The sequence below is a fragment of the Rhodamnia argentea genome, chromosome 8, assembly GCF_020921035.1.
Source record: "Rhodamnia argentea isolate NSW1041297 chromosome 8, ASM2092103v1, whole genome shotgun sequence".
NCBI lineage: Eukaryota > Viridiplantae > Streptophyta > Magnoliopsida > Myrtales > Myrtaceae > Rhodamnia > Rhodamnia argentea.
Window position 1 is genome coordinate 27,883,526 of NC_063157.1, and position 27,053 is coordinate 27,910,578.

The 27,053-nt window shown below is 40.9% G+C and overlaps 3 protein-coding genes across 3 annotated transcripts; 2 read left to right on the forward strand and 1 right to left on the reverse strand.

The window, feature by feature from the left end:
• Positions 1-247: 247 nt before the first annotated feature.
• Positions 248-2,569, reverse strand: LOC115738181 (protein trichome birefringence-like 36). The gene is made up of 5 exons (XM_030670719.2): positions 2,153-2,569; positions 1,763-1,934; positions 1,300-1,481; positions 959-1,117; positions 248-690 (listed from the first exon to the last, which is right to left on the reverse strand). The coding sequence occupies exons 1-5, from the start codon at positions 2,536-2,538 to the stop codon at positions 393-395; spliced, it is 1,197 nt and encodes a 398-aa protein (XP_030526579.1). The 5' UTR covers positions 2,539-2,569; the 3' UTR covers positions 248-392.
• A 6,629-nt stretch (positions 2,570-9,198) lies between these two features.
• LOC115738180 (disease resistance protein At4g27190-like) lies at positions 9,199-12,318 on the forward strand. Its single transcript, XM_048284676.1, is given in 1 exon segment — positions 9,199-12,318. A coding segment is annotated over 1 exon segment (2,688 nt). The 5' UTR covers positions 9,199-9,571; the 3' UTR covers positions 12,260-12,318.
• Positions 12,319-15,518: 3,200 nt separating this feature from the next.
• LOC115738179 (proline-, glutamic acid- and leucine-rich protein 1) lies at positions 15,519-25,856 on the forward strand. The gene is made up of 13 exons (XM_030670714.2): positions 15,519-15,936; positions 16,548-16,664; positions 17,345-17,409; positions 18,359-18,464; positions 19,586-19,657; positions 20,147-20,206; positions 20,330-20,459; positions 20,583-20,776; positions 20,925-21,109; positions 21,663-21,790; positions 22,635-22,906; positions 23,349-23,592; positions 24,849-25,856. Exons 1-13 carry the CDS (start codon positions 15,670-15,672, stop codon positions 25,652-25,654), a joined length of 2,646 nt encoding a protein of 881 aa, XP_030526574.1. The 5' UTR covers positions 15,519-15,669; the 3' UTR covers positions 25,655-25,856.
• The last annotated feature ends 1,197 nt before the right edge of the window (positions 25,857-27,053 follow it).

Consider the following 27,053-nt stretch of genomic DNA (forward strand, 5'->3'; position numbering starts at 1 on the left):
CAGCGTAATACTATCGTACCTGAATTTTATTTTATTTTTCATTGCGGTGAAGTCTCATTCAAGGACTGAAACGGTGTTTGCGCACCGGACCCGTGTAATTCATCTTATGAGACCTAATACCATACATATATTAAGTTAGAAAAGCTTGGTCCGATCTAGGTTTCGACATGCCCTATGACACTCCTCACCTGGCATGCGCATCTGGCAAGATTATCTTCTTGTAAAAAGATGAGCATGGCATAGCAGGTGCGGAGCAGCAATCACATAACAAACACGATAAATCCATCGACGATGAACATCACATTCAAATTTACATAGACAAAACACAAAGAAACACGCCGTCAACCGGAGAAGTAGTTCTTCTACAAACACTTGCACTAGATTTCCAATGCTTAGAGCAAAGCATTCAGCATCTCGTTCCAAGTATCAGGCACACCCGGGAGGCACCAGTGGCTGCAATCAGACGAGAAGCCGCTCGGGTTCTGCCTCTGCTGCTGGTTCATCGCTCTTCTGTACACCGAGGGATGCCCATCTCTCCTCAATGCGGACATCGCCGTTATGTCCTGCAAATACACAGGGAATCTCATCTTCCTCACCACTTGTTGTAGTACGACTAGCTGCTCAGGGACATGCCGGTGGCTGAAGTATGCCAGAGGTTGCTTCTGGTTGTAGCATTTCCACCCATTTTCCCTAGCCACACAAGAACACAAGTCAAAAATGGTGGTTCTCATTATAAAGAAGATGGTAATATTACATTGTGTGCCCTAGATTTACTACGTTACAAGGGCAAGCAATGTTTTTCCTAACGAAACCTAAACTCTGCCTCTCTATCTTCTTTGATGGAAGACTCAGGACCAAAACTCTTCTGCTATGAATGAGGATACGAAAAAGCAGATAGGTTTCTTATTTTGGAGTCTTCAATTAGGAGATTTTACAGTTTCAAAGCAAGTGCAAGTACCTGTTGTGCCTAGGTGACATGCTTCTGAAAATGACTCTGGTTCTCTGAGGATCCAGGTTCAAGTCCACCCATTTGGCCCATGTAGTGAGTCCTTTCTCATAAGCCACCATTGGATTCAAGTTCCTGAACATGGATCTTCCCTCCATGTAGTAATCCCACCTAGAATCAGATGGTTCCGCATTCTTAAATCAGCAGGATAACATTGTTTGTGGCTCGACACGCCGTATTGGCAACAAAAATGATGCTCCTGATATGGTCTTCGAGAAAGAGGAATGTTTTCGTTTTTCATTCTCCGGAAGATTAAAACAGAAAAAAGGGTAAGAGGAAGGTATTCATCTTACGAACTCCATTTCTCCGAGTGAGTCCACCAGTGAGCGGAATCGAACACGAGAACGTCAACTCCTTTCCAATACTTGGCATTCTCTTCAATCAAGTCCAGGTGCAAGATTCTCTTGTTTTGAGGCCCTTTGCTCAGCTCCACCAGCAGTGGAGCCCAGGAAAATTCTATGGATGCCTCAAAATCCTGCCCAGAAATGGCCTTTAGTTATGCGCATTAAGAAAAATTCAAGTGGCATTGAGTTTTCTGGTTCCAACCATCAACAGACACATAAAACACATGATGTTCAAGCAACAAATTCGAGCTATATTCGATGAGTTGGTTCATTGTCCTCGCGACTCTTCACTGTAAGATCGGCGGCCTGTGCTAATATCATCACAGAAAGAGGTTTGGGAAGAAGGAAATAATCAACTTCCAAATGTGAAGGTCTCTCACAGTTTCAGCCTGACTCTTGAAAGTGTTCTTACCATTGCATGAAAAGCCATGGAAGGGCCGTTGTACGTGACTGTTTTCCGGCCAGCCGGAATCACGCCCTGGACTAAGCACACAAGAGACTCCCATTGATTCCTCATTATGGAATCGCCCACCAGCATTATTCTCTTCCTTCTCATCTTTGTCAGAAATTTCAGTGAATCAAACCTGCAAATTCACACACCCAAGAAACTATAAAGGTTTCGGCCAAGCAAGAACGAGCTCCTAATATTACCAAGTCTCTGTTTTTTCCCCTTTTCTATCAAACAGGAGTTATGGAAAATGGATTGTATAGATCTTGAAAGGCATCGGAACCATCATCTGTGCATAATTTACTAATACCAAATTAAAGTAGAGTGTCGGAGATTTGATGATGGTAGTGATACCTAGGCAGTGAGCATGCATGGGGCTTCCACCTCCACTTCTGGTAGTCCGAATCCGGCCGCCCATTTCGCTGGCAAGTCACGGCGGTGCTGAGGTAAGGGCAGTTGGAATCGTAGAGAGGGTACGATGCGTCCAACACCCACTGCCCGGTCGACATGTCGCAGCTCTGCTTCCGAGCATCGCGCCTCGTCTGGACCATGTCCACTCCATCTTCCTCGTCCAGCCAAGAGCTGTCTTCTTCCTCCACTAGGTCGTTCACGAAGCGCGTGGACTCGCAGCGGTCCAAGTGGGCGAGACGGGCAATGCAGAAGAAGAGGAGGATCGAGAAGAGCTTGGGTCTCGTCGGTTCGGCCATCGGAGAGCGCTTGGAGAGTAGAAGGGTCCCCATGAAAGGAGTAGCCAAGAGCAACCATGCACTTAAAAAAGGAAGTTGACTGTAACATTGTCCATCAAGGCATGACATGCGGTCTTTTGAGGTCCCACATCTCTCTCTCTCTCTCTCATGATTGCCATGATTTCTTGTACTGGTGGTCTCCAGCACTGTCCAGTGTCGACTGTGATCATCATCCTTTGCTTTAGCAGTGGAACCATGTGGACCGTCTAAGGATGTAACTCCTTCAAAAGGGCGGAGACGAGGAAGAACGAATAAACCAAGACTTGGTACGTCAGACCCACATCGTTTCTCAAAGATCAACACCTGAGTCCTAGTCGCTTGTTTCTCGGTGAATCAAGTGTGGAGCACTTGAGAGTGAATTACGCTATAAGTGTCAAAAATTGCGTACGACACTCATTTAAGTACCAAGAGCTTCGAAATCATCACTTAAGTGTTATTTTTTTTTTAACAAAAAAAAAATCATTTAAGTGTCAACTCCGATCTTCTTTGTAGGAAATCGGACGTAGCATGTTTTTTAATTAATATCTAAAGCCGACATTGAAGGTCCGATCAGCAATGAAAAAAATTAAAATATTAAAAAAAAAAGTAATTATATTGTAAGAAGAAAATTTTAAAAATAAGCAAAAAATACAAAACTGAGGGTTGCACAGCACAGCCCTCGCCGCCCGTGCAACCCACTCCTTTTTTGGCATATTTTCAATTTTAATTTAATTTTTTTAGCTTGTTTTTAATTTTAGAAATCCACATAAATTGAGTTTTTAAAAAAAGATTGCCACGCCAGAATAAATTTTAATTATAATTGTCACGTAATCGGTTTGATCGGAATTTCTCGTTAGAGGCATTTGAGTAATATTTTTTTATAGATTTGGCACTTAAGTGATCCGACAAAAATTTGTGACATTAAAGTGAGCATCACACATAACTTTTAACACTTCTGATGTTTTTTTCCCGGTCGATTTCGATGCATAAGGTGCTCCTCTCTTCGTAAAGAAGTTGGTGCGGTCGAAAGGTGGAAATGAAAAGCAAATGACCATCTCACCCCGTAGATTGCGGACGTGGGGAGTGGAACTTTGACGAGGAAAGGAGCACTTATGCTTTGAAATCTGGTCTCTCTCGACCTAAAATCAAGCCACGAATCCTTGAAGTTGCACCAACTGAAACACAAACATTAACTTTAGGATTCCTGTCTTTACATTTTTCCAAAAACCTATTTTCGAAGCCGAATCAAACGCAGCCTTCCAAGGTATTGCAAGACAAGCCAGTCACCAAGTCTTTCTGGTGCACAGGAACACTGACATCTGCGATACTTCCTTTGATCACTTCGTCTGCGAAGGTTGGCCTGTAAATGAAATTGCGGTCAAAGACGACAACTTGATGTCATCGGTGTCCCAACGAGCTTCACTCCACCAATGTCCCAACGAGCTTCCTTTGGTAGCCTCTAATCTCCTTTATCGAGTTGTCATTCATGTTCCTGAATGGCAACTTCTCGTGCCAACGACATCGCGCGACTTCGAGCTGCTCGAAAAGTTTGCCACCACTCTTCTCTCCCGCAAAAGCATTGTGATTGCGATAACCCGCTCCAACGGGTATCGCTCGCAAGTTAGGAATAGCACCATATCCTTTGACACTTCCCGAAAAGTATTGATTTCGGATTCGATTTATATGTCGGTGCCGGTTTAAGTTATGTTGGACTAATTTTCTTTAGGAAAATTATCCAAAAAGTCATAAACATATTGTATGGCATCCAATTTAGCCCTAAATCTTTTAGTAATTTTCCAATTTAGTCATAAATCTTTCGACAGTTTCTCAATATGTTACTTTGCCCAATTATCCAAATAGTAGATTAATAACTAAATTGACAAAACTACAAAAGGTTTAGAACTAATTTGACACGATTGAAAATTTTAGAATTTAATTGACAAATCATCAAAAGGCTGAGGACTAAAATTAATAAAATTGAAAAGTTTAGAATTGAATTAGCTGTCGTACAATAGGTTTAGGACTTATTGGACAATTTTCCCAATATTAGAGATATTTTACATGTCTTCTTGTTAGCAATTTTAGGATATCCACTTGATCGTGCACATCTGTAAGGACTATACATGTATATCCTTTAATATATTGCATGTCATTGATTGATTATATTAGGTATTATATTTATCTTATTACCTTAAATAGCCATTTAATAAAGCCTATAAATAGGCTCCATGTACTTTTTTCTATTCACATCAAAATTCACAAGAATTTTAGACCAAAAAATATATACAAGAATTCCTCTCTTCCGCTTTACATTCTTTAACTTGGTATCGGAGCTTTTGTTCCTAAGGAAATTCTAAGTGCATGCATGGGCTCTATGTACTCTTTTCACTACATACAAATAAATATCGAAATTCAGACTTCCGCATTATTCTCAAGTTGATATGAGAGCCTCATTTCCTAAGGTAACCCTAGTGCACCGGGTGCATTCACACCCAGTGCACCCCATGTCTCCATAGCAAAATAAATCCATCCCCATTTCTCGATAGTGTTCATCAGAGTGCCTCATTTCTATTAAAATCAAAATATACAAGAATTTTAGACCCAAAAAAATATACAAAAATTCCTCTCTTCCGCTTTACATTCTTTAACCTTGTATCAGAGCTTTCGTTCCTAAGGAAATCCGAAGTGCATGCATGGGCTCTATGTACTCTTTTCAATACATATAAAAAAAAATATCGATTCTATGTCTCGGTGGTCGTGTTACGAAGTCGACGACGTGTCGCCAAGTTGAGCCTTTATCACGGAGGTGGTTTTCTTTCGATGCCAGCCATATTAGCCGCATCGCTTAGTAATTATTTTCCCAAGCCAGCCGTATAGGCTACTTAATGCTACAACACCAGCCATTTAGGCCGCGTTGCTCAATTCTTGTTTTGCAAGCTAGCCGTATAGGCCGCTTGTTGTTTCCCCTCCGATTCTCATCTGTTTAAGAAGCCAATACCACCATCGGACTTGCCACCCTCAAACCGGCTAGATCTGAAAGTTCCATTACGAACAGCCGCAATTTGGATGTCATAACTCCTCGTCGTGGCTCCACAAGCCTGTCATTGAGTGTTGATTTCATGGAGAAATAAGTTTTAATGCCACTGTCACACTTGATTTCAAACTCAATGTGACTAGGTCACTTGAGTTTTAGGGGGATGTTAGCGATATTAGGATATATACTTGATTATGCACATCCGTCGGGAGTGTGCGTGTATATAGCATTTGATATTGCATATCATTAATTGATTATATCCGGTATTATGTATATCTTATTACCTTAGATAATTATTTAATAAAGGCTAAACATAAACTCCCGTTACTCTTTTCTATTCACATTGACATATACAAGAATTTCTCTCTTCCGCTTTAGATTCTTTAACTCCCAATTTTCTTCATTGCAGTTTTAGTTTAGTTAATTATAAATTCATGACAAATAGTCCTATTTTAATTGGACAACAATGCGAAACTCGCATGGATGACAATTCATAATTTCACCCTTAAACTGCCGATGATATATTCGAGTTGCACTACATAAATGTGCTACTAAAAATGAAAATTTTTTTTTATCGGAAACTAAAAATGAGTTTAATCGCATTTAATCATAGGCTAAATAGTTTTCGCCAGCACATGTTCATTTAGATGTATACAAGTATCTACCTTCATTGATCGAAAAGTGTTTTCCATTGACTAAATCATTTTCGACAAACCAAACGGGTAAGAATCTTAGACTAATTTCTAGAAAATACTTTCATTCAAACAAACGCACTCTAAGTTTAGATGTTTAGCATGTGCAACTTGTATTGATCTAAAAGAGTTTACACGTAATTGATGAAATATGAACGACTAACCTGCAACTCCTTGCTGACAATTCCCTGGCGCTCCATCCAACTGGGTCGACCAGTTAGAGTCGTTTGGTTGGTAAGAATGAAAGGAACAAAATAAGAACAAAGAAACATGGATGAACAATGCCCAAGCTAGACTTTGATCAATTAGCAGGCTTGGCTGGATTTTTGGGTCCATTCGGCGATCCTGGGCAAAAATTTCCAAGCCCAATCAGTGGACGTACCTGGTTGGCCCATATTTTATTTAGAAAATATAGTGAATTATTTATCTATCAATAATTCAGCCTTGATATACACAATTTTATCGACAATAATAGGATAGATTGAACCAAATTTTCCAATGTATCACAGAGAAATAGTATAAAACTCATAGATGAAGTAGCTAATAAAACAATTTACCGATAAATGCATTATAATTCATAAAATTTATCGCGAAAGTACAATCAAATCCTAAAACTTTCAAAAAGTACAATCAAGTACTTTTGTTAATACCGTCAATTTGTGCTTACGTGGAATTTTAAAAATAATTTCTCTCTCCTATTGTCATTTCTTTATTGTTATTGTCTTCTTCTAATTTGTTCTAAATTAGATTAAAAGACTAAAATGGCTAAAGTTTTATTTAATGTCTAGTCGCCCCCGGCGGCACCTAGGCAAGAATCACCCAAATTTGAGCGATGGGGTCAGCGAGCCTCGCCAACCCTAGGCGAGGCCTCATTGGCCATAGGTGACCTTCGCCGGGCTAGGCTAGGGCCAATGCTTCCCATATGGGGGCGAGGCCTCGCCCTGGGCCTGCCGCCCACACCTAGGGCCGGTGCCCTCCACCAGCCAGCCTAGCTATGGGCGATGGTGGTGCCGCCAATGAGCACTGCCATTCTTTTCCAGCTTTGTTTTTTTTTTTTTAAATAAAATTTTTGCATTGTTTAATTTTATAAGATTTGGAATAAAAAAGAATGCCAAGTAGGAAAGGCAAATTAATATAAAAACATCATGTTAGCATTTTCCTTTCAACAAATTGACAGTGTTAATTAGAGGGATGGCTTGATCGTTTTTTTTTTTTTTTTTAAGCTTTAGAACTCAAATGCACATTTTCGGTAGTAGGTGGGCCAGACCTATCCATGTTCCTTACTTGGGCGGGCTTGGACACTTGCCCTGGCCCAAAAGTTCGGGCCTAAACGGCGCCTCCGAAGGTTCGAGATTGAGCATTGAGCAGGCCCTGGCCCGGCCCACCCAATGAACAGGTCAAGCCCTAGCTAACCTGTAGTAGTTGGTCTGCTTGCAGACTTACTTTTTTTCTTTTTTTTCTTTTTTTACGACATTTTACTTCCGCTCATTTATTTCTATCTGGGCCTCGTACTCTCCTGTTGTGCAAACATGGTAATGAAACCGCGTCGCACTGGTTGGGGAGCATATATCCTTAGAGAGTGTCAGGAAGTCCCCATGCCTTGCTCGAGGCAAGTCCAAAAGAGCAACGCGAGCTGGATGATTCGAAACTTCCGCTCATGCCGGAAATTTCCATTTTCGTTCCAGTGAAAATGATTGTCCAAAAAGTCCTAAACTATTGTATGGCGGATAATTCAGCTTTAAACTTTCTAATTTGATTAATTTAGTCTAAACCTTTTAGCGATTTTACAACATGGTTCTTCCAATCAATTTTGACCATAAATCACTTATATGAACATCGACGTCCCACGTGGCACGGACGGCGCCGACATGGATAATTTTTGCAAATATATTGTAAAAAATTACGAATTTCCTCCTCGTTTTTTTTTTTTTTTTGTGGTGGTTTCCTCCATCAGTTGGAGAAACTTTGGTGATGGCCCGCATAGGTCGCCAGCCATAGGTGGAGGGCTACAACACCCTCGCCCAAATCAAGCGAGGGCAATGCCCTTGCCCAAATTTGGCAAGGGCTCCTCGCCGACAATTGCCGAGGCCCTAGCGATTGGCGGAAGGAAATAAGAAAATACGATAAAAGAAAAAAGAAAAAGAGAAAAAATCATAAAATGTTAAATTAGTTTTAATAAAAATTGCCCACAGCAATGCAGGACCACTATTGCTAACTTGAAAGTCATATGAGTGATTTCCGGTCAAAATTGACTAAAAGGGTTACATTAGGAAATAGGGAAAAAGTTTAGGATTAAATTAAGTGTTAATACCATAAAAAAAATCCAAACTATTACATTTGTGACAAATTTACCTCAATCTAATTTCCCAAACTAGTATGCACGTGATAAATATATTATCCGTTAGTTTTTGTTGAATTTTCTTGTCAAATTGCTGAGTTGGATGACATATAGCGGTTGGCGACCAATTCAAGATTTTTACCCTCCGATTGTCATAAGTGTACCGATTTGAGATTTTTTGTGGTATTAACCCAATTTGATGAAAACTAACGAATGATAAATTTGTCATAAATATACAAGTTTATGGTTTTTTTTTTGCCAAAAAATGAGTTTATAGTAAATTTGTCACAAGTGCACCCATTTGGGATTTTTCATGGTATAACCCCTAAATTGTCCAAATTAAAAAATTTAAGATTAAATTAGCCGTAATACAGTAGATTTATGACATTTTAGATAAATTTTTCTTTCGAAAAGGTAGTGCTGAGTAATTACTTTATGTCAAAAAGGAAGGAAAAAAAAGGGTGTGGTGGCGACAGAGGTCGGGTCCATTGTTAACTTCGTTGGCTAGTCATAACCAGTCATTCCAGCCCCGAAAAAAAGAAGTCGCCACCACCCATGCTTTCTGCGAATTTTCCCTCACAGCCTTTTGCATGCCGTCGACTTCCGAGTCACGACGCTGACCAGAAGAAACCGTGAGTCGAACTTTCCCTCCGCCGTCCCTTCCACGAGCTTTACCGGCCCTTGCTACCGACGGTGCTTCTCAAGGCCATCTGGCCATCGGGCTCTTTACTGTTCATTTAACAGAAGGACTAAACTTCTTTGATCTTATGTTTGCCACATCTCTGTTTTTGGAGTCGGGCACCTTTTTCTGTTCGTCCTGTTCCATCGTCGATTACTTACTTTGGACTATGCAATCGATTCGTCTTGAGCTGAATCTGCGCAGAGCAATCCGGTCCAAAGAGCTTCTAGCACTTGCAATCGATCCTCGTTCGAATTCTAGCCGTCCTTCTTGATCGCGCCGACCTGCATAGACCGTCCTCCGGTATGGAATTCGCCGTTTCGCTTGTCTCTTCACTTGTCGTAGAAGGCGGAAAGTTTGTTCTCCATTCCATCACTTCCAAGATGAGGAGGTGCTGGCGTGGAGAAACGATTGGAGATGCCACTGATCCTCCTGTAAGGGTGGCTGAGCATATTCCCTGCCCTTCGATCAGAGACCACACGACTTCATCGGAAACGATGGCTCGTGTTCTGGAATTATTACGCGAAGATGAAGTGCGGCGAGTCGGAATATGGGGGATGGGAGGAGTGGGAAAGAGCTACCTGGTAAAGAACCTAAACAACAAGCTCAGCAGCACTTCGTCGTCGTCGCGGCAGCCTTTCAGCTTGGTTATCTGGGCGACGGTTTCGAAAACTACCTCGTTGTCGCAGCTGGATGTGAAGAATCTGCAGAACAAGATAGCCAATCGGTTGAACTTGAAGGAGGAGAAAACCATGGAAGGGACAGCCATACAGATTTGGCAAAGGCTTATGAGGGAAAAATTTCTTCTCATTCTTGACGACGTATGGGAACACATCGACTTGGATCGTGTCGGCATCCCCCGACCGGAAAACCATTTGGGGTCTAAGATCATACTGACATCGCGGTCCTTGAATGTATGTCGAACAATGATGACCGATGTTGAGGTTAAGGTTGAAGTCTTGACGGATGAAGAAACGTGGGAATTATTTAAGGAACATGCCGGAGAAGTAGCTGATTTGCAGAGCATCAAGCCATTAGCAGGAACTGTCTGCAAAGCATGCGGGAAGCTGCCACTGGCTCTCATCACCGTGGGTTCGGCGATGAGACGGAAGACGCAGGTTGGCCTGTGGGAGGATGCTATAGATGAGTTGAGAATGTCGAGACCTTCTATTCACGGTATAGAGCCCAACTTGTACAGCTCACTGAAATTGAGCTACGACTCGCTACAGAACGAAAAACTCAAATCTTGCTTTCTGTATTGCTGCCTGTATCCGGAGGACCACTCCATTCTCATAAGCGAACTGGCCGAATGCTGGTGGGCCGAAGGTCTGATCGGCGAACAACTTGCCTAGCATGCTGCGCTAAACAGGGGAATCGCCTTGATCGAGAGCTTGAAAGACTCGTGTTTGCTGGAGACCGGCGATTCCGACAATAGCATAAAGATGCACGGCGTGGTTCGCGACGTTGCGATTTGGATCGTGACATGCGCAGGTCCAGAGTCCAAGTTTCTCGTTCGAGCTAATGTCAGAGTGATCAGACTTTCGGAGGTCGAGTTGCAAAGAAACCTGGAAAGGGTTTCTCTGATGAGGAACAGCATAAAGGAGTTGTCTGATCAGGAGATAGAGTGTCCTAAAGTGATATCTATGTTCCTTCAATACAACCCCTCCCTACAAGAGATTCCAGAGAACTTTCTGCGAGGATTCGGAGCTTTGAAAGTAATGAATTTGGGAGGAACCCAGATAAGGTCACTACCCGTTTCTCTCCTCAGCCTACGAGATCTTCGCGCTCTGCTTCTGAGGAGCTGTAACCATCTCGAAGAGTTGCCGCCGTTGGGAAGTCTTACCAATCTCAATATACTCGATCTCCATGACACGAGTATCAAGCAATTGCCGGAAGGGATGGATCAACTCACAAACCTGAGGAAGTTGGATCTGTCGTACACACTCAACTTGGAATTCGTTCTAGCAGAAACAGTTTCTAAGCTGACTTCCTTGGAATTCCTAGACATGACAGAAAGCAGTTACCGCTGGTTCATCAAGCAAAGACCTCCGCTGCTCTACTTTGAGATTTACTTGCAAGAGCGCCACACGGAGCAAAGGGCGGCACTGGAGGATTTACAGTCTTTGCAAAGGTTATCTGTCCTATGTCTATGCTTGCACGATACAGCGAAGGCGTTTGAACAATGCGATGTTTATTGGATCCAAAGGCTGAAAACGTTTCGCTGCTCGATGGGACTGACGCATTCGCCGCACGACATACCAAGGCCAATGGAAAGAGACCTCTCAGGAGACAGTACAGAATGGTTCATATCTCACGCGACTTCTCTAGCCTTCGATAATTGTTGCAACCTTCACGAGGTTCTGGAAAACCTCGTCGTAAACCGAGTGGATTGTTTTGCTAGTATGAAGATATTGACTCTCAAAGATGCCGTGTTGAACGAAGGAAGCAACGCCAAGTTCGACCTACTACCGAATTTGGAAGAGCTGTATCTTGATAACATCGGGAAGATAAAGAGCCTATCGGTGTTAGCCGATTGCTTGGGGTTGAGGTTTCCCAAATTGGAAGCTTTGGTGGTAACTGGGTGCGACAAATTGGAGAATCTGTTCTTCTTTGGGGATCGGATCACAAGCCTGCCCAAACTGAGCAAAATCAAGGTAGACACTTGTGTCCATCTGAATGAACTCTTCCAATACGTCCCAGGAAGTGCGAAAGAACATGCTGCTGTTCCTAACCTGCAGGCGGCACATTTGAGCGGGCTGCCCCGATTACAGCGCCTCTGCAGGAGAGAGGAGTCGTGGCAGAGGCTCGAGCAACTCGAGGTCACGCGCTGCCCTTCGCTCAAGAAGTTGCCATTCAGGACCGTGAATGGCAACTCGATAAAGGAGATTAGAGGTGATGCACATTGGTGGAGCGAAGTTCATTGGGATACTGATGATATCAAGTTGTACTTCGACCGGCATTTCAAAGAGATGCTTGCGAACCTTGGCGTGTGAATTGGTCGGACAAAGGTCGGCATCTCATGTTCATTTGTACCAGAAAACTGCTGACTGATGTATCGGTCGGACAAAGGTCGGCATCTCAGGTTCCTTTGTACCAGAAAACTGCTGACTGATGTATCGTGCCAATCTAGGAAAAGTATTTTGCCGCAGTCGTTGCTAACTCGTGTTCAGGCCTCCATGTTCGAAGACTTGGTCTGTGTACGGATGTTGTTTTGCTCGCGCAGGTTCTGTGATAAACAAGGATTCCTACTCAGTTGGGTCGATGATCATCCCCGCAACCCAACTCGTTCAAATGCACGCTGCTGACTCAGTAGGACTAGTAACTCGAGCTAGAACTAGAACACCTTCTCTCTCTAAACAGTAGAACCCACCATAGCGACGGCAAAGCGCGCAAAGCCTTAATCGAACAGGTCCTCAGCCACTACCAGTGAGTCCACGAGGAGAAGAAGAAGTTGACGAGGGAGGACACGTTCCTCTTCTTCTCCGCCCCCTGGCTGACCTCCTTCGAGCACACCTTCCGCTCGATCGGCGACCTCAAGCCCTCGCTCCTCTTCCTCTTCCTCGGCTCCTCGGTCGATGGCCTCACCGCCGCCTTGTCGGAGGCGATCGAGCGGAGCCGAGGCGGAGGAAGAGGGAACTCACGGAGGTGACGGCCAGGGTCCGGAGGCTTTTACACCCTTTTACCAACTTTTACATGACATTATCGATTCATTTCAAAATTACGAAATTCTTTAATAAATACCATTTATTTGATTGTTTCAAAATTAGGAAGTTTTCTAATAATTACCAATGGACATTTGTATAGCATACCATTATGATAGGGTTACCAAATTTTCGATGAAATCGTCTGACTCCTTTTTGAGTCCCCGGAGGAACTTTTATTATGTTATACGGAATTACTACTTTTATTCGAGTTCACTTACCAACGTTTACGGATCACATTGAAAGTACAAATTGTTTCAATAGTTGTACTAATATTATATTTGGGAGTTCTAAAATTACCAACTTTAGAAAATGACACGCATTTAACATTTAACATAATTCGCTGAACTCAATAGCCCCATGTGCCTATTATGTGATACCCTTCTCAATTCTAATGCTTGAACCTTTCGTAGCCTTCTTGATTATCACTTCTGTGAATAATGCAATTGTCTAGAAATTAGAAGCTAGGGCAAATTGTTGAGAACCAAGAAAGATTCATCCCTTTTACTGGCCACTAAACAACCTAATGAAATTTATGAACCAAAAAATTTATGACAAAAAAAAAAAAAAAAAAAAACAACCTAATGAAATTTATGAACCAAAAAAAAAAATTAATGAAATTCGACCACTAGAAAAAAAAAAAAAAACCTGATGAAATCGAAATAAGGATATATACAAATTATAATCGAACCAACGAAGTACCTCCTGCTTAAAAGAACACCGATGGCTACCGTAGAAGAAGATTGATCGTACTCGTGTTCTTCTTTGATCCATGCAGAACGTCCAATATGCGAAACGAAGATGTGATGGATGATAATCGGCATCTCTAGGTTCATGCTCACCTTCCTTGTCCATCATCCATTGCTCCAGAAACACAGTTTCACCTGACTCAATCAAGTCTACGTTTATGTTATCTAATCTTATATGAAATTACCAACTCTTGTTTTGAGTTAATTATGATCATTCATTATATTGCTTCGATATAATAAATTATTCTTAATAATTAGAAAATTTCCATTTCCGCAGCTTATCAATTTGTTAAAGGGACCAGCTCTTATATGAAATTACCAACTCGAATGTGACTTTAGTAATCACATTTATTTGATTGTTTCAAAAGTACTAGCTCTTTTGATGATTTACCGATAATTATATGCTGAACAAGGTGAACAATTCTTTACGAAAGTATTAAAATTTTCCAAGATAATTGACTATTTAAGTAGTTTACAAATATGTCTTTGTGCAGCTTAAGAGCGCACATGACAACATTTCTGCTTTAGAAATCAACTTACGGTCAGAAGTTGATTTTTCTACTTCTACTTAGAAGTAGAAATTGATTTTTCTACTTACGCTCCGGAAGTTGATTTTCGATAATAGAAATTCGTTTGGTAACGGTTGAAAACAACTACTCCTAAAACATTAATAACAGAAAATCTTCTATGAATAATTATTGTCGACCATTGAAAAATTTCTTAAATTTCTTTAAAAAATAATTTATTTTTTATTTTTTACTCCGGCACCCAGAGATGGTGGCTTGGTGGCGGCGGTGGTCGGCGATCACGGCCGGTGGCAGGCGATGGGGGGCAATGTGTGATGGTCGACGATCACGACTATGGTGGGTGGCGGGCGATGGGAAGCGGCGGGTGATGGTCGGCGGTTAGCGATGTCGCGGGCGGCGATAGGCGGTGGCCGGCGATGGTTGGCGATGGCGATGGTCCGCGGTTGTCAGCGGCGGTGGGTGTCGGTGGCCGACAATGGACAACGACGAAAGTCGGTGGAGGCAGGCTTGATAAAAAAGAGTGATGGCGTAATGAAAAGATGTTAGGCGAGAAGTACTTTGTGAGGTCTTTTTTTTTTTTTTTAATCCAAGAAGTACTTCTTGAGTTGAGAAGCTACTTTTTTTAGCTTCTCAAATTATGGGAAAAACAACTTCAGAAGTAAAAATTTACTTCAAAAGTAGAAATTTCTTTCAAGAGTAAAAGTTTTTACCAAACGAATTTCTATTTCAGAAGTTACATTACCAAACAGATTTCTACTTTAGAATCACTTACGTAGCAAAAATTCGCTACCGGAAGTGTTACCTCGCGCACCCTAAGTTACCAATGTTTAAAAAAAAAATTATCCAATCAATTTTAAACATATTATAGGGGTGCTCATTCGGGCATAATATGATGAAAAAATACATGCATAAATTTTATAATTTGGTCGATGTAATCTAAACACTTTCATGATTTTCCAATGTTGTTTCGGCATAAATTGGCCGAAAATCGCTATCGTTGTAATCTAATCATTGTTAGCCGTTCCACATGTCACAGCCAATGATTTGACATGGACAGCCTGTAATTAAAAAAAGTCGTCGTATTGAGTAATTATTAATATTACAAATTCTTTCCGTTTTTCGCTTTTTTCTTTTCTTTTCTTTCTTTTACTGGGCCGAAGTTCACTAGGCCCAACATCCTCCCATTTGGGCTTGGGCTTTGCCTGGTCAGGTTCAGTGACTGTCCACTTTTTCCGCTACTGAAACTACAAAATCTCTCTCTGTGCGACGGTTTCTTGTGTAAAACCCAAAACCCCGCGACGTTTGCCCCTTGCCGCCGGCGCTTCCCGCCGCTCCTCTGATTCTTAACCCGTGTCAAACCCCACTCTCTCTCTCTCTCTCTCTCCGTCACTGTCATCTTCGACTCAGGCTTGGACCTTGGTGCTCAATGGCAGCCTACGGCAACTTCGGTAACATGTACGACATCTCCCTGAAGCCGCGGCTGCTTGCGACGCTCCTGAGGGAGCATGTCCCGGACGATTCGCGTCCCTTCTCGGACCCCTCGGAGCTCGCTAGCGTGGCCGCTACGCTCAGAGTCCATAAGTTGTTGTCCGAGTCGGTCGAGGATTCCACGGACAAGAAGTTGGTCGAGAGCTGGAAGAAGGCGGTGGATGCTTGGGTCGACCGGCTGCTGCTCCTGGTGTCTAGCGACGTGGTACCGATCTCCGCCTTGTCTTCTTTTTTGTGATGATGTTGGCTTGGCGGTTATGGAAGCTCATACTTTTGTTTGACTACAGTTCCTTTTTTTTTTCCTTTTCTTTTTGCCCTGTTAGAATGCTTTTGTAGTTTAGGCTGGCAGCATGAGACATATTAGCATTGTGAATTGCATGCTATATGCTAGCTCATTCAAAATGAAGTTCTTTGGCTGTCCTGTTGTACGGATGAAAAGGAAGAAGTATTAGGGCCAAGTTGCAAGGGAAGTAAGGATGAATATGCCTGCTTAAGGATAAAAATGGCTGCTTGCTGCTTAATTAGGTTCAATGTACTTTTTTTATTAGGTTATTCTTCCTTTTCGATGGACTTGGTACTTTTTTCTGCTGTCTTGGGTAATCTGTTGCAACCTGGTGAAGAAATTTTTGTTGCTTACATGTAAAGTAGAAGATGGGATCTGTTGGATTTGTGAATTAACGTATACCCTTGGCGGAACACAGATTTTGTTTGTGAAAGATGAGGAGACCCTTTTCCAATGGCTTTGCAATTGCTTTTTTGGAACTTTGGAATTGTTGTATCAGTATCTATGAATCTGAGCATGTGATTCTCTTCTAGCCAGACAAATGTTGGGCAGGAGTCTGTTTGCTGGGCATAACTTGCCAAGACTGCAGCTCTCACCGTTTCTTGGCATCTTATTCTTCTTGGTATCAGAAACTTCATGCGCATGTTCAGGTATCTGAATTGTATTGTGATTATACCTTTATTTTCCTGTTTCTTCTCTTTCTTCTTTTTCGGGTGAGGGACATTGTGGTTGACCGACTGCGTTTGGTGTTGTCTTGATGTAAAACCAACAAACCCCAGTCATCGATACCTTGTTGCCCTTGGGCAGTGGCTTTTTAAACTATTAAATGCGTAGAGATTAAGCGTCTCTGTGGAAGCTTTAATCTTTTGCTTTTGGAAAGTACTGTGTAACTTCTGTTGCATGATAAGACCCAATTGAAAGAGAAGGCAAGGCAGAAGGAAAGTCATAAAAGTGTAAGAAGGATGTCTCCAAGTGATGCTGACTGTTGTTATGAATTTTGCACTTCTAAATGCATCTCTTTGCACAAGTTGCAATACCAACAAGAGTAATCTTTTGAAAGGCTCCTGCAATAAATGTAGTGCTTTTTGTTAAATGCATCGTCAATGAAAATTTTAGTGTCATATCATGTATATTGAGGACAAAAATCACAATCCAACGTAATTTGCCACATAGCACCATATTTGAGAAAATCCATGCTTTTCATTGTAATTTGATAGCATTCTAGTCAGTAATTATTGATGATATGACGCTAGGCTTTTAGAAATTGATAAGAGGCGCATACTGTTGGTATTGGAGTTTAAAAACCCTCTTTCTTTCATCTTTTTGATAGGCACCAGGGGTTTCCAAGTTTGTGAGAGTGGCATCCATTGCCTCACTTTCGGACTTGTTTACAAGGTGAGCTGTCTTCTGTTTTCCCTTTGTCCTTGTACTTATGGATTCAGAAAATCCAACTCATCCACTACTTCTTGTCGAAACCTAAGAAAGCGTGGCACTGTATTATGGTAAGAATCAAATAATTGCAGATTTTGTGTTACCAGACGTCATTGACGAGTTCATTATTAGGATAAATGCATCTGGATCAACTTCCTCTGCTACTTCACATATCTCATATATTATTTCTTGATTATCAAGAATGTCAATGAAGGATTTATAAAGAAGATTTTTCATTTACAATTAGCTTTTCACAAAGAGCATCAAGTGTGTGCAAGACTTATGCTAAACTAACTGCAATAAAAAGATCCAAAAATTCAGAAAACACTGGCACTTGTATTTTCAAGGAATAGCCATCTTGATTGCTACTGGGGTGAATGATGGGATATCTGCATTTTGACATAGAAAATATTTTTCACGCTGTTGCCTAGAATGCATGTATAAAGGTGTATATTTAACCAAACTTAGATGAAGGCAGCTTAGTTGCTGATGACGATGATGATGTTGTCATTTGATAAATATGGTTCTTAGTCACATCTTCTCAATCCTATTGACTAGTGGCGTTATGATCCTTGTGTTTTTCCTTAATAGAACAAATTACTTAGCTTCATTTTAAATGTGAGGTAATTTAAGGTTCCTGCTGAGGTTATTGGATATTGAAAACCTTAATCGACAGAAGGTTTTTATGAGATTAACTGATCATTTCCCATTAAACTACAGAAAAAGCAAAAGGAGGAGGCCATGAGAAAGTGACATCTGATAATGACTCCATTCAAGCATTTTTAATAAAATAGTTACTTCAACCAACATCTATGCCACCACCTGTTAGTTGGCCTTGAACAATGCAAGAACCGTAGATCTTGTTTACCTGATGCATTGTTTAGTCTTAATGTGCTTTATTTTCCTGGACTAGGTTAGGTCAGTTTCCCAACGTGAAGAAAGATGGTATTAGTTTTTCTGGGAAGCTAATTCAACCATTTTTGAACCTTTTAGATGAAGATGGATCGGAGGCTCTATGGGTTAGTAATTATCTTCTTTTGCTTTTTCTACAATGTGAACCTGAGTATCTATTATTCTTTGCTTTTGTTTTTAAACTCTGCAAATTGAAAGGTGGAGAAGGGCCTTTGTGCTTGTTCATGTGATTGTTAGATTAACTTAAAGGTTGTAAATGTTGTAATTGCTGTTCAAAGCATTGTCATTTAAGCCTATGATTCATATAAGTGCTCACAACGGCAATTTGGAAAAGTTATCTCTTCTACTCAGGGCACAAATTGGTGCTTTATGTCTAGTTTCTTGATTTATCCTTAAACATGAAATACCTAACTTGGTAACTCGCATTATGCCAATGTTATGCAATCTACTTTGGGGAGCTTTTACACTTACGGAATTGAACAAAATGATGGTTTTTGAATTGGAGGCATTCTAGGAGATCTTACATTGTCGGGATTGCAACTTCTAATGTGATGCTTTTGTGTAATGCAATACTTTGCTTGTATGCAACTTGAAACATGTCATTCTTTCTGAATGTTAATTTTGTGGATAGAATTAAGGCAAAATTGTTCCAACTTCTGATCTTGAAAGCAGCTAACACAACTTTTGGTGGGTCTGAATGTGATGGTCCTTACGGTTTTGGATTACTGCAGTTTGCTTGTGCACTTGTAGCATTAGCAATTTACCGGTCTTTCACATCGTGGCTGCAACATATGTAGCCACGGGGAAAGTAAACCGCATTTTCACACTTGATGCTATGCAATGCAAGTGGCTAGTGGCTATGTGTCTGCTTTCACTTGACCATCCCTTAACACAATTGTGAAACGGGGGGTCTTAACTGTAAAAAGTACAATGCAGCTTCTTCAGAATTTGGGAAGTACATAGACTGCTGTTGTAATTGAACTCGTGTTGTTTAGTGCAAATCAAATCTAGGTTGGTAATCCTGCCATGTGCTTGGCATTTCTTGCATAGCATTTTGCAGTCAGTGATGACGATTCTCTCTCTCTCTCAGAGCTTTCAACGCGTTTACAGTTTTTAGCACAATAATGCCAAACACTTTCTTTTTGGTAATGTTTATTATGTTTATCTGATGGAAGTTTTAGCCTTCTTTTTGTATTTCCAAATGCTATTGCTATTGTGATGTTTGCAGGATGGAGGAACTAGTATGTTGTGCACCATTATATGTTACTTTCCCTCTGCCATCCATCGCCATTATGACAGTGTGAGTTTCCGGGTATACTTTAGCCAGATTCATTTCTGTCAGGCATCCTGATGTGAGAGCACAGTCATGTTTGCCTTCTGGCTTGAAATGTAACCGCTCAAAATTGAATTTAACTTTTATATGTAAGCACTTGTGAAAAGATTTTTCTTGAAAATGATTTGAACGACGGATATTTGCACTGCTGCTGCTGTTACACATTCCTTGTTGGTTCTTTTTATCATACTGAAGTGGGAGATTATAGGTGTATGTTAAAGCACTTGAGGACTTAAGAATCACTTTATACTTCTGAACTCATATAGATAACAATCTTATGTGGTCCCAATATCAACTGTGAAAAGAGTGGTAAGGTAATGCAATGGACGAGGTAAAGCCAGTTGTCAGATTCATGTGAAGAAGCAATAGTTTGCAGTAGTGGGCTAGACCTCCCAACTGGGGTTAGTTTTTCGATTAATCATTCATTCTATGACATACTTCCTCTGCATTTTGCAGGTCGAGTCAGCTATTGCTTCAAAGATAATGTCAGGGAAGTGCAGTACTTGCTTGTTAAAGGCAAGTATGCTTCTCTTTTCTGGCTCTTTGTTTCTTGTGTGAGATTGATTGGCAATCTTTAGAGAAGATTGGTTGTTCTGAGGTATATATTCTCTTAATGTATTTCTGCTGCTCACCTTTCAGAAGCTTGCTCACTGCTTATCAATTCTTCCCCAATTAAAAGGAGATGAGGAGACCTGGTCTTTACTGATGCGGAAGATCCTTCTTTTAATCAATAGTCATCTGAATGATGCCTTTCAATGCCTAGAGGAAGGTTAGCAGTGCGTGCGTGCGTGCTTACGTACGTACGTACATACATACATACATTAATTAATTAATTATCTGGTGTTAGTGCAGGAAATCTGGTGGTGGGACTAATGTTTTTTTCGTATTGCAGAAACCAAAAGCACCAAAATTGTCAACTTATTGGTTCCACCAGGAAAAGATCCCCCAACACCCTTAGGATGTCGGAACTCTTCTGACAAAGCAGCTGTTGAGGCCACAAAAAGACCGAAGAGATTGCTAACATCCAGTGTGTCTGCTTTTATACTTTGTGGTTGTGAGATGCTTACAAATCCTTATCCTGTTCAGGTAGTGACTATGTTCTCTGCACCTTTTCTCAACTTCATTACGACAGGTTTTTAAGTGCAACCTTAGAACTGTTGATGATTGAGAATATATCACAAATATTTGTTTCTTGCTTCTGTTGGTTTTGACAAATATTACTTTGTGAGAACAGGTGAATATTCCTGTTAAAGCAGTGTTAGCCCTTATAGAAAGAGTGCTAACGGTGGATGGCTCTGTCTCTCAAAGCTTATTGCCCTTTGTCACGGCCACCCAACAAGAATCTCTCTGTTCAGAGCTTCCAATGTTTCATTCCGATGCATTGGATCTGCTAATTGGATTGACAAAAGGAATGCGCAGGTAATCCATTTCTGTCTAGTGCCCTTCTACAGTTTTCTGTGGGGCGAAGTAAGCATTTTATCTAGGGTAGATTCTTTGAAATGCTTAAGCAGTGATTTTGTCTCCAGAACTATGTAATGTGATATATTGAATGTGCATCTACTACTTTGGGGCACAGTTTGTTTTTCCTCTATATAGGAATAGACTAAAAGGTGATTGGATAATGGGCATGGCAAGGTTGTAAGTGAGCCATCACAAAGAAAACAGTGGGCTAGTTAATTGATTTGGCTTGAGTTGGGTGAGAACTGAAAATGTACCGAGGCGCAGTGTGAGTTTTTGGAGGGCGAGAAGAACAAGGTGTTTGATAGTAGGTGGCACTTTTCTCCACTTAACGATAGGGTTGCTTTAAGTGCTGCTTGTCCTTCATTCTCTTGTTTCTGCAAAATTGCAGAGGTTTTACAATGATTCTATATAGAAAAATCTTGCAATGTACTTGTCCTCTTTCCTCATGTTCCTCATTGGTCTCTCTTTGTTTTCTGGTGTTCAATGACATCAAGTCTTCATTCTTGTGCAGTCAAATGTTGCCTCATGCTGCATATATTGTCCGACTTATTATGAGATATTTCAAGAACTGCTCATTGCCAGAGTTAAGGGTAAAGCTCTACTCAATCATAAGAACTTTGCTGATGTCCATGGGTGTAGGTAAGGCACTTCTTTTATGACTTACATGCTTTTTCCATTTTTGGCTGTTTAAATAAAATCAGTTTATTTATCGGGTTAGGTTATAAAGGAAGCATTTTGTTACCCTGCTTCCCCTGAAAGCATTGGCCTGGAAAGAGAGATCAAATATTAAATATAGAACTTCTGAATCAGTTGTAACTTGGCCTCTCTCTGTACCACCTGGAACTTCCTTTTCTTGAAGGAAGATGCGAACTAAATTCTGAGTCTCGATGTAAATGGTGCCGTCATGCTTGTCAGGACATGTAAGGAAGGAACGTGTTTGATCAATGACAACAAAGAGTTCCATCTCTATGCATATGTGCACACATACCAAGAGGATTTGTATGTGATGTTGGGTCTGGCTTTAAACCTAAACAAAAGGCTGTTTTGGCTCTCTGGACAAAACCTGAGAGTGAAAACCAACCTAAACTTTAACGAGTCAATCAAATGCCAATTCAGCATCTGTGGAGTTTTGTGACTTTTACAGCTCAATCTGCTGCAGATTGCTTCTGTGGAATACCCACATAAGGGCTAATATTAGTGATGCAAGTTAATTGTGGCTTTCATCCAAAAAGATTGGCTTAAAAAGTTCTGCAGCACTTATTCAATCCATGTTTTGATGTGTTGCAATTATTTATAGGGCCCTTGACACTGAGAACAGTTAGTCATTTGTTCTGCCTTCTCTCTGTTCCACCTTTTGGTTCTATTATTTCATTTCATTGCTTTCTAATGATAAGTTTCTACTACAGAACCTGATTTTCTTTTTTTATGTTCATATCTCTACCTCTGCTCTACTGGTAATTGCCTTGAAATAACATCTTAGCAGGTATAGCAAAATTCCTGACGCAGGAAGTAATCAACAATGTTTTCATTGATTTGAATCCTGATCATCAAAATGACGTTGCTTTTCCCATCACCCTGTCGAGGGCCAATGAAGTGTCATACCCAAATAGGAAAAAAAGGAAGCATGCTTCTGCAGCTAGATCTTTAGAGGATAAGAATGAAACAGGCTTTGGAGAAGCACCCAAGAATCATCTGGTGGTACCTGCCAGTGTCAAGATAGCTGCACTGGAGGCATTAGAGGTTCTTCTTACTGTGGTAAGTGCTGCATTAATGTGCACTGTTGTCCATATAGAGAACCCTCCCCTCATCATTTGACATAGAGATAAACTGCTGGGTAGACTGTTTGGATAAATCAATATAATGATGTTGGATGAGTTTCTTTTCCAACTAAATATTTTTAATATTTGAACCTTACGAAGTTACTTTTTTCTGTAACTTAGCAAATGTGTTTTGGGGATACAGTACAGATAAATGGAATAAATTATGGAATATTTCATTCTTGTGCCATATGAAGTTCCAAGGGGGTAATGTGAAATTTCCACTTTTTTTTTGTGTCGAATCTGAGCTTTTTCAATGAAAATATCAAGGGAAAGTATCTGATGTTCCATCAAGGAGGCGTACATTTTTGTCGTTGATTTAGTTAATTTATGACTGTTTGTCTTGTTTCCATAACTTGCTTTTGACATGTTCATTGCAGGGTGGTGCTCTGAGGTCCGACTCTTGGAGGAAAAATGTGGATACACTCTTGATTTCAGTAGCAGCAGATTCAGTTCATGATGGATGGAACATTGAGGAAAATAGCATCTGCATGCCCAATGAACTAATATCTATGATGGAGAAATTGCAACTTGCTGCCTTGAGGGCACTATTGGCATCACTTCTTTCCCAATCTCATGTGCGGCCCGCAAATATCGCCAGAGGTCTCGAGCTCTTTCAAAGAGGTAATTCTCATTGGCGGACACATAGTTTCCTTTCTATGTGATTATATATGATTGGCTATAGTGACAGAAGTAACAGTGGAAGAACTATATTCATATGCAGAGGAAACTACACCAGTTGTCTAATATTAGGCTCGAAGTTGGATTAGTGAGATTTTCATTTTTTATACAATTGGATATTGAAACTATTCCTCAAATTCTGTCAAGAGGAGTCTTTCTGGAAAGCCTTGAGGGCAATAAGTATCTTCAGAAAAGCATGTTCAAAATTTGATGGTAGTGTGCAAAAAGAAGGAATTCTTTTCTTCCCCGTAGACCATAGTGGGGATATGATAATTAATAAGGTATACAGTGGCTGGAGCTCATTTGGTCAAAATGTCCAACAATATTATCTGTAAGAATCCTACCTTTTGGATGGATCATCACGCGTCCATCGGCCAATTTCATAACACCCACCCGTCTTATGCCTCCCTCTCGGGAAGTCAAATCAAGTCATAAATGAGCAGGGTTATTCTTGGGTGCAGCTTCGATCAGGAGCGCACTATGAAATGCACATTTTATTTTACTGGAAGATGCTAGGTGGAGAAAGTATTTTCCGATGGAAGCTTACTGTGAGGTCACATGGCTGCTTTTCCCTTTAATATCTGTGTACCTTGTTATACATCTATAGTGTATTATTTTAGATGTTTAACAGTGAAATTATTATTTGATTCATTGCATACCTCTTTGATGAAGTCTTTCATTTTGCATTTTCTTTTTAGATGTCACCTGAAATCCTTTCTTTTCGTCCTTTTTTAGTCCACAAAGAAAAAGTTCAATTCAGAGTCATCATTGGTGAACTTCTAAGGGAATGTACAGTGGAATTTGTGATTGTGCTGCATGAATGACGAATTACTAAGGGGTTCGAAAAGGTTAGATTAGATAGTGGTGATTTGAGATAACTTATTTGATTAAAGGAGTCATTTACAAAATGACCAGCTATCTCATTTCTTCTGAGATTTGTTATCCCTATCAACCCAAACTAATTAACATCCATCTATCCTGCACTCAGCTAATCGACAGAAGCAATCCTGGTTCCTTCTGCTTAGGTTTTCTGTTCTCACTGGCGAGACATATCCTTGCCATATCTTATTTCATCATCATGAGATGCAGATCGCCATGTCCTTACTAGTGCAATCAATGCTTATCACCCATTGAATTGCTTCTCTTATAAATCTTCTATTTTCCTTTACATGGACTTAGTATATAATGGTTTTCTGCAGGAAGACAAGAAACAGGGACGATGGTAGCTGAATTTTGCGCACACGCTCTTTTAGCTTTGGAAGTACTTATTCATCCTCGGGCACTTCCTCTGGAAGATTACTCACCCGCCACCACTGACTCTTTTGGAGGATTTTCCCGCAGATTCGCAGAAAATGTGCACTCTAGTGGCCAGCCCATAGTTGCTTTTTCACAAAGGACCGAGCTTGCTCTGCCTGATTCGTATGATGATGAGCTCCATAGCAAGTGGCTTCAAAATCAGGAAAAACCTGACACTCCATTAGATGAGCAGGTTAAGAAAGCTAAGTACAGCAAAGAGAGCGGTGACTCATCCCGAGCGATTAGCACGGTAAAGGAACATGACTACTCATTAGATAAAAGCACTACCGAGAAAAGTAAGACGTCGCCACCTGAAGTAGATACAAATGACATGGAAATGGAAGACAGGAATCCTAATATTGTGAAATCACCAAAGCACGGAGAGTCAACTAGGAAAGTTCAAGAACATCCACAACAGGAACCTGTGCTGATTCCTTGTATAGCGACTGCTTCTAAATGTGCTGAAAGAGATACCAAAACAGATCCATCGAGCAGTGGTGCTGTAGATCATGAAAATAGAGAAGATGGATTAGAGGGAAATGTTGTTGTAACTCCAGGGGATGGCATTTCCGCTTCAGGTGAAATGGTCATGCTGGGGACTTTAGATTCTGGAAAGGGCAAGGAGATAATTGTTAATCCGGATGACGAATCATCTGTGGATGTTTTTCCCGATATTATTGATGTAGAACCAGATTCGGATGAGGAATAACTATGATTCACATGATGGAGGGATGGAGGCACGTTTTTCAGGGCATAAAAGGCAGAACAGAAACATAAGAGTCGAATCTTTAATTAATTTAGTAATCAATTTGAGTTTTGTCTCGCCCTTGTAGTTACCATATATCAATTTCTGTATCAGCTTTGGATCCCATCCTGTTGTGGTAGAAGTGCATTCCTAACTGTGTCTCATCCGTACCTATCTTTACATAATTCGTATAAAGACAAAAAGTGGAGCGGTATGCATTTGATTGACCCTTTGGCTAGGGGAGCTAACTGGATTCTTCTCATTAACAGGATTCTGAGCAGACCGAATGCTCGTTCTTCATGAGCTTTGGCGTCTGCTGAGCAGGTTCACAACAAATGTTGCTGCGGTGTGGAAAGGCTAGTATCATATTTCCTTTTTTCGGTGTAATGGAAGGTAAAAGGACATGACAGATTACCTCGTAAAAAGGGTCTTTCGGCTTTGCCAAGGCCAGCATTTGGCTCAAGGGGTCCAAAAAATAAATTCTCAAACATCCCAAAACTTCCTCGTCTCCTAAACACAGTTGTTCTAAACACCCACAGGAAGACTCAAATGTAGAAAGAAGTCCAGCCCCTGGGAAAGAGTTGAATGCGCCAGCCAGTCAGCACACATATTTCCTTTGCGAGCTGCGTGGTGAATTGTGACCACCCAACCTCGCTTCATCGGCATGAGGATTTAGTAATGGCCCGCAATTCTTCATACAGAGCGGAACGATGCCCTGTCTAGACCTCCCCTTATTGCCATTGCCTTAGACAATTATATGCACTCAGCCTCTGACCCTCGAGCTGGGAAAGAAATCTCACTTCTTCTGAGCCGTGGGCGCAGTACCATTATCATTAGGAAAAAAAGCACCACGGAGGATGTTCATCAAAGACATAGCGCGATTTGTCACGAGGATCCAATTACACAAGCCCTGACGAGTTAGCATTCGTGGTCGTTGACCTATGCAGACATCGTAACAAGTTATGGCCAGGGAGCTGTCATGATCCTGTCGTTTTAGTCGGGTGCTTCTGGATCGCTGGACGATCTCGGACAATCTCAAAATCATCCAAACTACAAATCTCAAAGGAGGGAAAAAAAAAAGACGATGTGCAAGGCTTGACGGGGTTGAGCTTTGATAAGCCAATCGGAGTCAAAACCCAAATTTTGTGGCCCAACCCAACATTCCTTGAAAGAAGATACTTACGGGCTTATTCCCAAAAAAAAAAAAATGCTAACTTTAGTTTCAATTTCAATTCTATCCCGATTTTTTTTTTTTTTTATGTTTAAACATAATCTCCCAACTTTCACTATAGTCCTATATCTACCCACTTGTCAAAAAATCGCCGCTGGTTTCTTAAGGACTATCAACATCAGGAGGTCGTTA